General features: G+C 38.1%; 1 protein-coding gene across 3 annotated transcripts in view; it reads left to right on the top strand.

Annotated features, from left to right (window-relative positions):
- Positions 1-12728, top strand: part of TRIP11 (thyroid hormone receptor interactor 11) — a 46266-nt gene that overhangs the window by 10345 nt on the left and 23193 nt on the right. For 2 of the 3 annotated variants that reach the window (XM_061611973.1, XM_061611971.1), the window contains exons 5-13: positions 372-440; positions 970-1135; positions 1804-1839; positions 4615-4950; positions 5596-5636; positions 6345-6551; positions 8533-11535; positions 12094-12234; positions 12529-12722. In XM_061611973.1, the coding sequence (XP_061467957.1) occupies positions 372-440; positions 970-1135; positions 1804-1839; positions 4615-4950; positions 5596-5636; positions 6345-6551; positions 8533-11535; positions 12094-12234; positions 12529-12722 (4193 nt within the window). The remainder of the gene's footprint in view (positions 1-371; positions 441-969; positions 1136-1803; positions 1840-4614; positions 4951-5595; positions 5637-6344; positions 6552-8532; positions 11536-12093; positions 12235-12528; positions 12723-12728) is intronic. The other variant, XM_061611972.1, reaches the window with a different exon arrangement.

Here is a 12728-nt window from a genome sequence, read left to right as displayed (position 1 = left end):
TTGTTCTTTTGACACAACTGATCTGCTTTGGATTCCTTTTATGTACTTTATTAGACTTATTTTTTCAATATAAGGTATTAAAAATATTCAGATTTCTCAAAATTATAATGCTTTTTATTATTATTTGTTGCTTTAGTATGTAAAGTTTTTCCTAATCTCTCTCTTCCTTACAAATATGACATAGATTCTAGGCTGAGAGATGTTAACACGTAAGCTGATGAATAATAGGCTAACCTATGATTTGAATGTAGATTCTTCTGGCATTCTACTCACTGGGCCATATTGATTTTATAGAATCATCCTGTTTACCCTGTTGTATTGAACATCTTTCAGCTTTTTGAAAACTATTTTTTTTCCTCTCTATTACTTAGTTTTCCAAACTGGAAGGAGCAAATAATACAGATCAGAATGAAATCTGCAAGCTGCAAAACATTATCAAGGTAAGACTGTTTTTTTAATAAGCAAGCTTCATTTGGAAGTTGCTTAAAATTTTCTGTTCACCCTCTTTTAATTTATAAACATTCACATCTGTAGTTTCCTTAACTCTTTGATTAAAGATGAGCATGAATATAAATACTGATAGGTTTAGAGAACAATTTTTCCAAGTGAATTAAAACAGCATATTAAATGTTTGCTTAAGCCTTTGAACCAGGTAGATAATCAGGTGATTTACATACAGTACTGAATTAAATCAAAAGATTTCTTTCTTAGTACAGGTCAGTGGTGTATGGCTACGGTTTCACAGTTTATGGTCCCAGAAATATGGCTGTGCTCAATGAATAAAGAGAATGCAAATTCAAAATATTCCTTATTTTAAAATCATGTGTGTTATCCTAAACAATTTGGGCCGTGCAGTCTTCAGGTGCCTTGTATGGATGATTTCTCCATTAAACATATATGTGTGTTTAGCAAGTCATAATCCGCATCCTGTATTAGATATGCTATAACTTTTTTAATTACATATTTTAGGAGTTAAAACAGAAGTTGAGTCAAGAAATAGATGAGCATCAGCATGAACTTTCAGTATTACAGGACACACATCGCCAGAAATTAGCAGAAATAAGCCGACGTCATAGAGAAGAACTGGGTGAATATGAGGAACGAATAGAAGAACTTGAGGATCAGTTACAGAAAGGTCTTGCTTATTGTTTTGACTGGAGTTTTGAAATGGATTTTTGATAGTCTCTTGTTGATTCTAGCTGCTGAGAATATCAAACAACGGTCCAAGTATACCCTTGCCTATTGCATTTTGCACAGTTATTGATATAAATGTGTTTAAATAGGTTGTAACAACCAGATAAAAGTTCATAACTACAGCTTCAGATGAAATTACAGTGATGGTTTCCAATATATTCTAAACTGATTTTTCTGTCTAGATACCAAACCAAATCTATGATAGTTTAATGTACAGTCTGATTCTGTGCATATTTACTTGGCAGTAAGTTCCACAAAGTTTAGTGGGGTTTATTCCTATCATCATTTTTAAAGTTACTTATTTCTAAATCTGTTTTGATGTATAGCTTGTAATGTAGATGTGAAGATATATTACTAGGTGGGAAAAGGTGTCCATTTCCCAAGGGTGTTATCTAAATTGGGCAGATCTGCCAAGTGCCTTTTAATCGTCAGTTGAAATCTCTTCAACTATATTTTAGGAAAATCCACTTCCTGTCCTTTTGTTTTTCCTGTCCTGCCCCAGTATATCTTATATCATTCTACTTCCTAAAACTCATAGAATTACTGTTGGACAATTTGTATTAAATTAAATTTCTTCCTAAAACTGAAGTGGTGCTCTTTTCTTTCCAGCTGTGTCAAAAAAAGAACCACTTAATAGCTCCTCAGGTATGAATTCTGTTGCAACATTTAAATACCTAATGGAATTATGCTACTTTTAAAGTCTTTTTAGTGTTCTCCTTTCCTAGGTGGGTTGAAATTCATGGCATGAATCACATAATGACTAAGATCACAGACACAGTGCAGCTCATCTCTGAAAACACCCTTTGAACACACCCTTTCCACCCAGTAGTCTCAAAGTATTGGAAGTAGATCCTGGGAATTCCTGTTTCAGTAGTCTTTAGAGACATAATCTAGCATGTCATATGTATGCTGGTAAAGCTAAAGCTCCTAAAACTTTTCCAAAGTGATCTAATACGAACTTTGTCATGATTTAAGTTCCACCTGTCAGCATCACCCCCAGGTTTTATTATTAGTATATAAAGCCCTTGACAGTTTGAAGGATTGCCTTACCCCATGTATGCCCACTCAACCGCTTCAGTCTGCAGAACTGGCACTGTCACAGGAATCACATAATATTAATTCAGCTCTTGTAAGAAATCAATCTTGTAGTGTGGCAGCACTCACATGTTGGAACTCTGTGCCTACTGAAATCAGGCAGGTACCTTCACCATACTGTTTTTGGCACCTGCTAAAAATATTTTTGTTTAGGCAAGCCTATCTAGACATGTAGAAGTAGGCATGTGTTTTAATCTGTTTTTAGCTTAACTATTGATTTTAATTATTTTGTGTGTTTTTTTAAATACATGTTTTTAACTTTGTATCTTACTGACAAATTTAATCTGTGGGTTTTTTGTAAACTGCTTACAGGTTCTATTTACAATCAACTGTTACATACATTTTGTAACTAAATAAAGATTTGATGTTTATCCCATTTGTACCCATCCTCCAAGGAGCTCAGAGTAGCATATATGGAAGTTATCCCTTTTTATTCCCGCAATAACCTGTTAGGAAGGCTGAGATACAGCGACTGATCCAGACTACCTAGGGAACTTCATGGCTGATTATGAATTTTGAACCCAGATTTTCCCATTCCAAAGTTTTTGTTTCTTTTCCCCACACATAACAGGCCATAGTCTTGCTAATCAAAAGGCTTCAAGGAGTCATTGAGTCCCAATTTATCATTTGTGAGTTGCAGCTTCTGTCTTACAACTTTGGCAAGTTACCTCACTTTGATTCTTACATATGTTATTAATCAAGTGGGCATGATTCTTCATCAAGGTTAAGAGGTTTATTTTTCTTTGTGCCTGCACATTTATGTATTGTAGAAAAGCAGGCGTCCTGTGGCATTGTTTGTTAAGATTCTTTTCTCACCCTATTCCAAAGGCTCGGTATGGCCTTCACTCATTTTATTTTCCATGTGACCCTGTAAGTAGGATTAATGGGGATGGGGGCTTGTGCAAGGCTGTTATGAATTTCTACTACAACCAGATCCAGCACACTTTCCACTCTATCACATCCGTTTAACATGATGAGCATATTAGCATACTGACTGGTAATAGAGTTTGGAACTGGAAGTCCTTTGGTTGAATCTGGGTCATTAAGTCCCATCTGGTAGACTTTTGCCAACTATCTCCTCCTCCTTGCCCTCTAGGCTTCTTGGAATTGCTTGCAGAGAAGAAAAGAGACATTATAAAAAAAGAGAAATCTTTCATTTCTCCATAACTGGCTTGAAAAGGGAAGTAGGGGAGTCTGGGAGCGATAAGACAGTCCTTTACTTTCTTATATGTGCTCCTTCCCTCTTGACATTTTGCATAGTGTTGGGGTGCTGAGCGAAGGTTGTATGTAGCTTTGCAAGACCACTTTGCAACCTCCCTCCTATTCAAAGTGGCCTAGTGGTAAAATTAGTTGCCAGTTGTGGCCTTAGAGGCAAATTGTTTTACTATGATATGAAGTGTTATCAGCAGCTCAATTTTTCAAATTCATGCAGAGTATTATCAGAGCTGAATATTTGATTTCATTAAACATGATTTTATTTTATTTTTTGCTTGCTTGATAATACAAAATCCCTTGGTCTATAGTGCCAGTATTTGTTTGGAAAATATTTTAAATAGATCTGTGGCAACTGCTTTTTAATCTGTATTTGGAAATTTTAACTCTGCTTTTGAAACACTTAAAAGTCAGGGTATTAATGCTGACAAAGTTAGAGAGAGAAAAGAATACCTCTGATTTGCTAGAAACGGGTCTGAGATTGTTGATGAAATTCTGACTCTAACAACCTGTGGATTTCTGTGGAGCTAGGATTTTTCCATTAATAATGCAAAAGAGGAACCAAAATAACTACTTACTTGTAACTGAGCTATGAAAGCAGAACAGTCTTAATTAAATAGTTGATTTTTATAACTGATTTTTGACTATATATTTGCTGTTTTCTGCAGTTTCTGTAAGGACCTTATTTTTGCAGGTTAAAAATACCTGTTTTTCCAAACAGATTGGGTTGGATCCAGAGTTAAACATGTGTAATTGGGCTAATGGAAGCAAATCTCTCTGCTCCTTCCTCCCCACCACATCCTCTTGATAATGCTCCATTGATGGTAAGTGGAGCCTGCTGTAAAGGGATCCCCTGAAACCCAAGCCCCCTATACCACAGCTCACCTCATTCAGTAGGGCCTTCATCCTTTGGAGGAACATTTTCAGGTGCTCAGGGTTGAGGGACTGCTGTGGGAGAGATGGGTGGGCAAGTCAACTTCTGCCAGCCCCATTAAGTGTATTTAACTCTAGATCCAACTCATTGTTAAATTTCTCTGGCACTTAGACTCTGTACAACTGGGGAAATGCCATGTTTCTGGGTGATGATACAGTTGCATTTTTTCTGCTTTATAGTTGGTGCAGCTGTTGAACTTTCTTCTGAATGTGACCTACAGAACATTGTGTCTGAATCTACTGAATCACAGTTGAAGGAGTTGCAGGATAAAGTAAAAAGTTTAAGTCAACAATTGTCATCAGCAGAAGAGAAAAATCTCTTGAAAGAACTTGAATTGGTAAAAACGGAGAAAAGCCAACTAGCACAGGAATATGAAAGGCTAATATCTGATTACAATAAACTCCAAGCACATATTATTGAAGAACAGACTGATTTGAAAATACAGATGGAAGACCCTAAGTATGCAGCAGAATCACTGCAAGCAGAAGTGCTCCGACTACAGCAAGCACTGCTTGGTAGGAAGCCGCTGTTATGCTGTGTCTAATTTTAGCATGTACAAATGGTTTTAGGAAAACCTTGAGATAGGTTTCAAAGAGGCATATGTAGAAAATGTTTCTGCAAGGGGTGGGAGATTTGGCATTTTCTCTTTGAGTAGTGTCCTCCCATGGAGTGCTGCTCCAAAGGTTTCTCTGACCTTCAAGATTGAAAGGCTGCTGCCCCAGAAAGACAGCTTAAGAGTCTTTGGTTGCTAGCCTGTGTGTATGAAAATAGATTTCTCTAAGGGCGTTCAAATTAAAGAAGTATTGGTACAACAGACCTACCTTTCCACTATTGTCATTGAAAAATAGTTTAGTTTACTTGGCTGTCTTGGTTCCCAGCTCAGTTTTGAGTGGCTGCCACAGAAATGATGAAATGCATTTAAAGTGATAGAAAATTAGTATGGACAGTAATGATACAATTGCTTTTAATGCACAAATATAAAAACTTGGAGTGTGTGAATTCCAGACATGTATGTTTGGTATTGCAACCTTAGGTGCTGCCTTTGTATTCTTGTCTACTACCTATTGTTTAATTCTGCATTATTTTTCCTCAGCAATATTTTTTTATCATTATTGTTGTTGTTGTTGTTGTTGTTATTATTATTATTATTATTATTACAGATGCAGAAAATGAAATAACAAGACTTAGAAAATCAGCTCAGGTAAGCAGATTACTAAATTCTCAGGCTTTTACCAAGAAGCTCTGCATTGTTTCAAAGGGGTCCAAGTTCCATGCATGCTCCATGTTGCCCACCTACTTTCATGGCACTGAGAAAGAACCCAAAGTTCTGTGAATAACAGGAGATTGCTGAAGTTTCTCCCTTCTCTGTCAATACATAATAGTAGACAGTCTCTCATGGAACTCTGATGGAGGAAGCCTAGTAGCACAGGATCATACCAAACCATCAACTAACTGGGCAAGGCAAGTTAGTGAACGTGTATGTTTATGCCTTTCCTAATTAGGGTTTGCATTTCCTTTGAAAAGGGCATCTCATGCTTTCAGAATGCTATTATTTTCATAATTCTATAAACTCAGAAATGTTTTTATTACCTAAATCTGTGTATGAATTGCAAATACATTTAGCTGTTTTAACTTAATAAAAGAGGTTTATGCAGTATGAAATTTGTGCACAGCTTCAGCTACAAATTGGACAAGGACATATACAATGCCCACTCTCTTCACATGTATAGTTTCACCTTCCCATTGGATGGATTTAATGCTTTTGGTCATTAAAGTGAATTTCTGAAAGCTTTGTAAAAATCATTAACAAAGCCTCTTTTTTAAAAACAACACCAGATTGATACTCATGAATATACTCAAATTGATTTTATCCTATTAAATTTAGGGTCTTTTTTCTGTCTAAATTAAGGAAGAACTTCAGACAGAAGTGGCAGGTTCACAAACACAGTGTGAAAGTGCTATGTATGTATCCACTGAAGGACAAAACATAGAGTTAAAACAGTTAAGACAAGACTTGGAAAGGAAACAACGTGAATTTAATGAAAGCAATGCTGAGAAAGAAATTCTAATAGCAGAACTAGAAGAACTGGACAAGCAGAACCAAGAAGCTACACAGGTAATAAATTAACTAAAAGGGAGGGGAGGGTTAGTGTGTAATCAAAAAGTGTGAGTTTCAGTGTGTAAGGATATTAGCTGCACTTAAATCTTAAACTATTGACTTTTCCACTTTATCAGCTTTGCTGGGCAAGTGTATTTTTGAGAATGTTGTTGTGGTTGAATATATTTTAAATGTTAACATTTCCTGTTAATCTGTGTTTCTTTCTGGGAAAAGTAAGCTAGTTTCAAAATTCTTCACTTCAGATACAGGCTGTCCTGCCCGAACCCATTGAAGTCAGACATGAACGCAGAGGTGTGCTTTTCTTTAGTAGATTTAATAGAAAGTTTCAGTTCAGAGCACTTCACGAATCAGTTTACAGGTTACACAGAATTCAGGATTAACTAGGCACGACGACACTACACAAAGACATTGTTGCAGCAACTAGACACGCCTCCAGGCACCCTACTTGCGTGAACTGATTGTCACTGTTGAGAGCATGCATGCACACACAAGCACTCTTCAGAGGGACAGTGGGGGCTCCTTAAGCTTTCCAGTGCCACAGCCTACATGTACGAGGTAAAGGCTGATGTTCTGCTTCAGCAAGGCCCTCTCCAGCAGGGAGAGGAGGGCTGTGCAATGGTGGCAGCAAAGCAGGTGTAGGAAGGGGGTGAACGTTGGGCAGAGAGGCAATTGCCTGAGTAGGCTGAGCCTCCTCACTGGTAACTGGAGATATAGAGGTGGAGTTGTCACTGTCCATAGTTCAAGAGCTTTCAGAGTCCAGCATGCCTGTAGGCACATCACTGGAACCTTCATCACTTTCAAAGTCGCAACTCCTTGTTCTTGCCGCCCCACGCCCTTTTCATGGGGCTCATGACACAGGTATCCCTTGCAAATCGTATAGAATATTTCTAGTCTCATTTATATAAAACTATGTCTGATAAAGAGTTATTTCTTTGTGACTTGATTGTTTCAAACTCGTCAGTTTAACCTAAAACACAAGCTAATGTCTGTGTGTGTTTTGTGCAACATTTAATTGTCTTGAAGGGTAGATCTGCAACAATAATCTGATAGTGGGTGCCCACCTCTTGATCTACTGTGTTGTTTTCCTCCCTCTTCTTTACCTTTCTGCCTGCTAGGTTCACAAGCCTATCCAGCCCCAGTGCTCCAAGACAGAAATGCAATACACTGCCACAGTGGTAGCATGCACAGTCTATTAAATAAGAAGCTGTCTTACTCCATTGGATCCATCTAGCCCAGTATTGTCTACTCTGCCTGGCAGTGGCTCTCCAGGCTCCCAGGCAGAAGGCCTTTCTGCTCACCTTCTGTCTTATGGTGGGTAACCTGTGGCCCTCCAGATGCTAGATTACAAGTCCAATCATTCCAGACCATTGGCCATGGCAGTTGGCGCTAATGGAAGTTGGTGTCCAATAACATCTGGGGAGCCATGGGTTCTCCAGCCTATCTGGCCCTTTAAACTGGAGGTGGAACTATTACTTTGCAAAAACATGTGCTCTGTTCTTGCTTTAAAAGAACTGTCCTCTCTAAGTCAGCACACAGCCAACATGGGATTTTGCTGTATTTCAGTGTTGAAAGCTAAAGTCTAGGCAACTCACAATGCCTTCCTTGGCTTTAAATTAACTTTGTATAGCTTCAGTGTTGTGAGTTGGTAGACATAACACAGGACACAGGAAGGACCAAGGTTTAGTGTACTGCTTTTCTGCTAGACAGGAGAAGAGTGGCCCTAACCACAGGGGAATAGTAAAATGTACCACTGCTAAAGAGTCATGGATTTTTATTTATTTATGTTTGTACAATGAACCTACGTGTTGTTGACATTAGCTTGTAATCCAATAAGATCATTTCTATAGTATTTCAACAAATGTATGCTGAAATTATTACGATTTTTCCACTCTTCAAGGTGCCTTACAGTTGTATTTATTTATCACAAATGAGTAGGATTCCTCCATTATTTTAACATTTCTTTGTGTTTTTATTTTAGCATATGATTATATTAAAAGAGCAGCTAGCCAAACAGAATGCAGAAACTGCCAATGTTATCAACCAGCTAAAAGTGGACATAGAGTCTGAAAAAAGAAAAACAACTAAGCTAGAAGCAGAGAAGCTTGAAATGAGCAAGGAGCTGGAAGGCCGGAGAGAAAAAATGGATCAGTGTACATTTGCGATGAATGATTTGCATATGACTAAGCAGCACCTAGAAAACAAAATAAAAGAACTAAAAGAACAGCTAAAAACATCCCAGCACTGTATTTCCAAAAATAACCAGGAAACAGTAGAATTAAAGAAAAATCTAACACAAAAAGAAGAAGTCGTTTCTATACTCCAGAATGAGTTAACTAAGATGAAGCAAGAATCTAACGGTAGTTATCAAGATCAATCAACTAAGGAAAGGGAAGCAGAAATTTCAAAGCTGAATGAGCAAATTTTAGAAAATAAACTAATAAATACAGACTTGGAGAAATCTCTTCTGAATTTTCAGATAGAAAAGGAAAAGCTTCATACTGCATGTGAAGAACTGAAATGGCAGTTGCAAGAAGCTAGTAGTGAGAAGAGTAAGATTGCTTTTGAAAAAGATACCATGCTGGAAGCTTTGAAACTAGAAAAGGGGCGACTAGAAAATGAGCTAAGCCAGACTGAAAGCCGAATGTTGGAACAGACTCATAAATATGAACAAACCATTGAGGAGCTATCTAATGCACGTAACATGAATACCACCATGTTACAGTTTGAACACGAACGCTTAGTTAAACTCAACCAAGAGGGAGACTTTGAGATAGCAGAACTAAAGAGGAGTGTTGAACAGATGGAAGCTGACCATGAAGAAACTAAAGAGATGTTAACAACTAGCTTAGCAGGGCAAAGACAACTCACAGAGCTCATAAAAGAAAAAGAGGTGTTTGTTGAAAAATTTAAGGCCAGGGCTTCTGAACTGGAGCAGCAGTATGAAGATTATATTAAGGACTCCAAAAGATTTGAAAATTTAAAACAAAGTTTAGAAGAGAAAGAGAAAAGCCTTTCAGCCATGAAAGAAGAGAACAATCATTTGAAAGAAGAAATTGAACGACTGAAAGACCAACAGAGTAGATCGCCCCCTTTAGCTGAACCCAAAACCCTAGATATTATCACTGAACTTGAAGCAGAAGTAACACAATTAACTGTACTTAAAAATAATCTTGAAGAAGAGGTGACACGGATGCTTGAGGATCAGAACCAGAAAATGGCCCAACTTCAGCAATCCCTGCAGAAATATAAAAAGGAGAATGAGCAAATAACCATCACACACAAACAGGTGTGCTTGGAAAAGGATGAGGAAATCAAAAGCTTACAGAGAACGATAGAACAAATTAAAAACCAGTTGCACAATCAGAGAACAGTCATTCAGCCAGACCCTTCCAATCTCTTTCAAGAAACCAAAGTCCAGACACTTAATGGTGAAAATGGAAATGAGAAGCATGACTTATCTAAAGCTGAAATCGAAAGGCTGGTAAAAGGCATAAAGGAGAGAGAAATGGAGATCAAGCTTCTAAATGAAAAGAATGTCTTGCTGAGTAGGCAAATTGATCAGTTATCCAAAGATGAAGTTGGCAAACTCACACAAATTATCCAAGAGAAAAACTTAGAGATACAAGCTCTTAATGCAAGGGTTACACCTCCATCTTATGGGCAGGATGTTCTTTACCTTCAGCAGCAATTACAAACCTATGCCATGGAAAGGGAGCAAGTGCTGGCAGTTCTTAGTGAAAAGACTAGGGAGAATAGTCAGTTAAGAACAGACTGTCACAAGATGATGGATGTCGTAGCAGCTAAGGAAGCAGCTCTGAAGAAGCTGCAGGAAGAAAACCAAAAACTAGCCAATGAATTTGAAAACAGCAGCCAAGATATGTCACGAGAAACTATTAAGAACTTGTCCCGGATCATTCGAGAGAAAGATATTGAGATTGATGCTTTAAGTCAAAAATGCCAAACTTTATTAACTGTCCTCCAAACATCCAACGTGGGTGCAGGTAGTGAGTTAGGAGGGATTAATAGCAATCAGTTTGAGGAGCTTTTACAGGAACGTGATAAACTGAAACAGCAAGTAAAAAAAATGGAAGAGTGGAAGAAACAGGTAATGACAACTGTCCAGAATATGCAACACGAGTCTGCTCATCTCCAAGAGGAACTACAAAGGCTTCAGGCACAGATTTCAGCTGATAGTGAGAACAATTGTCAGTTACAGATAGAGTATAATGGCTTGATTCAAGGCTATGAACAGAATGAGAGAAAGTTGAAAACATTTAGCCAGGAATTAGCACAAGTTCAGCACAGCATAGGAGAGCTTAATAATACTAGGGATCTTATTCTGGGCAAGCTTGATACGGTAACACCCCCTCTACCAGTCATCTCTACCACAGGTGGACAACCATTAGAGATTCCCTGCAGTGCTGCTTCTCCAGTGTTTACTAGTGAGTCCAAACCACTGAATGAGGAACTGGAGCACATGAAGAAAACATTGGAGGAAAAAGAATCAGTGATCCGAATTCTGCAGGAAAACAATCAGAGGCTGTCTGATTCTATGGCTGCATCGTCAGAGATGGAAAGAAAGGGTCAAGAGGAGTCTGACTTGGAGATAAAGCACTTGAAGGAGAAGTGTGGTATCTTGCAGAAGTCACTCAGGGAAAAAGACCTGCTAATAAAATCAAAAAGTGATCAGTTATTTTCTCTAAATGAAAATCTTAGTAATAAAGAGAATGCAAATGAGCTACTGAAGCAAGGTGTAACTAACCTCAAGGAGAGAAATCTGATTTTAGAAATGGATATCCATAAGTTGAAACAAGAGAATGACAGGATAGTAGTAAAATGCCAGGAAAAAGAAACGGAGTTCAGAGCGCTACAAGAGACTAACCTGCAGTTTTCAATGATGTTGAAGGAGAAGGAATTTGAGTCTCATTCCATGAAGGAGAAGGCTCTTACGTTTGAAAAACTGTTGAAAGAGAGAGAACAGGTGGGTTTAGATGAATTCTAAATGATTTTCTGGTTCTAGATGGTTCACTGAGATGAATCAAAGAATGAAAAAACCCCAATATTAGAGATAACCCTTACAGATATGCAGTTGCTAGGAATTTCATAATATTGATACAGCACTAATATATATTTAGGCCAGTGCAGCATGTCCTGGCATACTTTAAACATATTTATCCCAGCTACTCGTCTTTATGTAGCCTGAGTACTGTTTCTGTTCTGTACCAATACCAGGATAACTCTCAGTCCTTCTGCAATACCTAACCTATCCATCTACCTTAAATAAATAAATGTAGAAAGCCTGTATACTGTGTATATATCTGCTGGGAAGCCTCAGTTAACTCTGACTTCCCAAAAGTATGCATACTTCTCACTAATTAATCCACACAACCTAGATAATAAACATTCTGTAACAAATGTAGCGATATGAAAAAAATGTAGTCCCATGACATCCTGAGCCCTGCCCTGCTGAACCTTAACATAAAAGAAGATGCATGACCTTTAAAAATGCATAACCTCTCTTTATTTTTATTTTTGAAAGGGAAAGGCAGGGGAGCTGAACCAGCTGTTAAATGAAGCCAAGTCAATGCAGGAGAAGGCTGTTGCTTTTCAGCAAGAGAGAGATCAAGTCATGTTAGCACTCAAGCAGAAACAAATGGAGAGCAGTGGCCTACAAAATGAGGTATGCAGGGGGCTGCCAACTTTTTTGGGCCTATGGGCGCATTTGCAAAGCAGAAAAAAAACTGTCTTGGACACCATGCCCACCCACAGCCAAGTACACCCTGCAACCTACTGTGCTGGCTACAATAGAATGCTTCTTGCAAGTCCAATATCAGTTGCGGGGGAAGGTTACCAAGGAAAGCCTCTGTGGGCACATGTATGTCCCCTAAGGTATCGGATGAAAATAAGTGAATGGGAGAGTGGGTAGTTTAGAGTGAAATAAGAAAAGCTGAAGAAATGTCCTCAATTACTACAGGTGCAGCATTTACGTGATAAGGAGCAGCGTCTAAATCAAGAACTAGAGAGATTACGCAATCACCTTTTAGAGAGGGAAGATACTTCCACACGTGAAGCTATAGCTGCTGAGGATCGGGAATCTAAGCTTAAAAAGAAAGTCCAGGTTTTGGAGGAAAAGCTGTTGTCTTCATCAACTGCAGTAGAAAATGCCAGGTAATA

The sequence above is a fragment of the Rhineura floridana genome, chromosome 2, assembly GCF_030035675.1.
Source record: "Rhineura floridana isolate rRhiFlo1 chromosome 2, rRhiFlo1.hap2, whole genome shotgun sequence".
NCBI lineage: Eukaryota > Metazoa > Chordata > Lepidosauria > Squamata > Rhineuridae > Rhineura > Rhineura floridana.
This window is presented reverse-complemented; position numbering and strand designations above follow the sequence as displayed.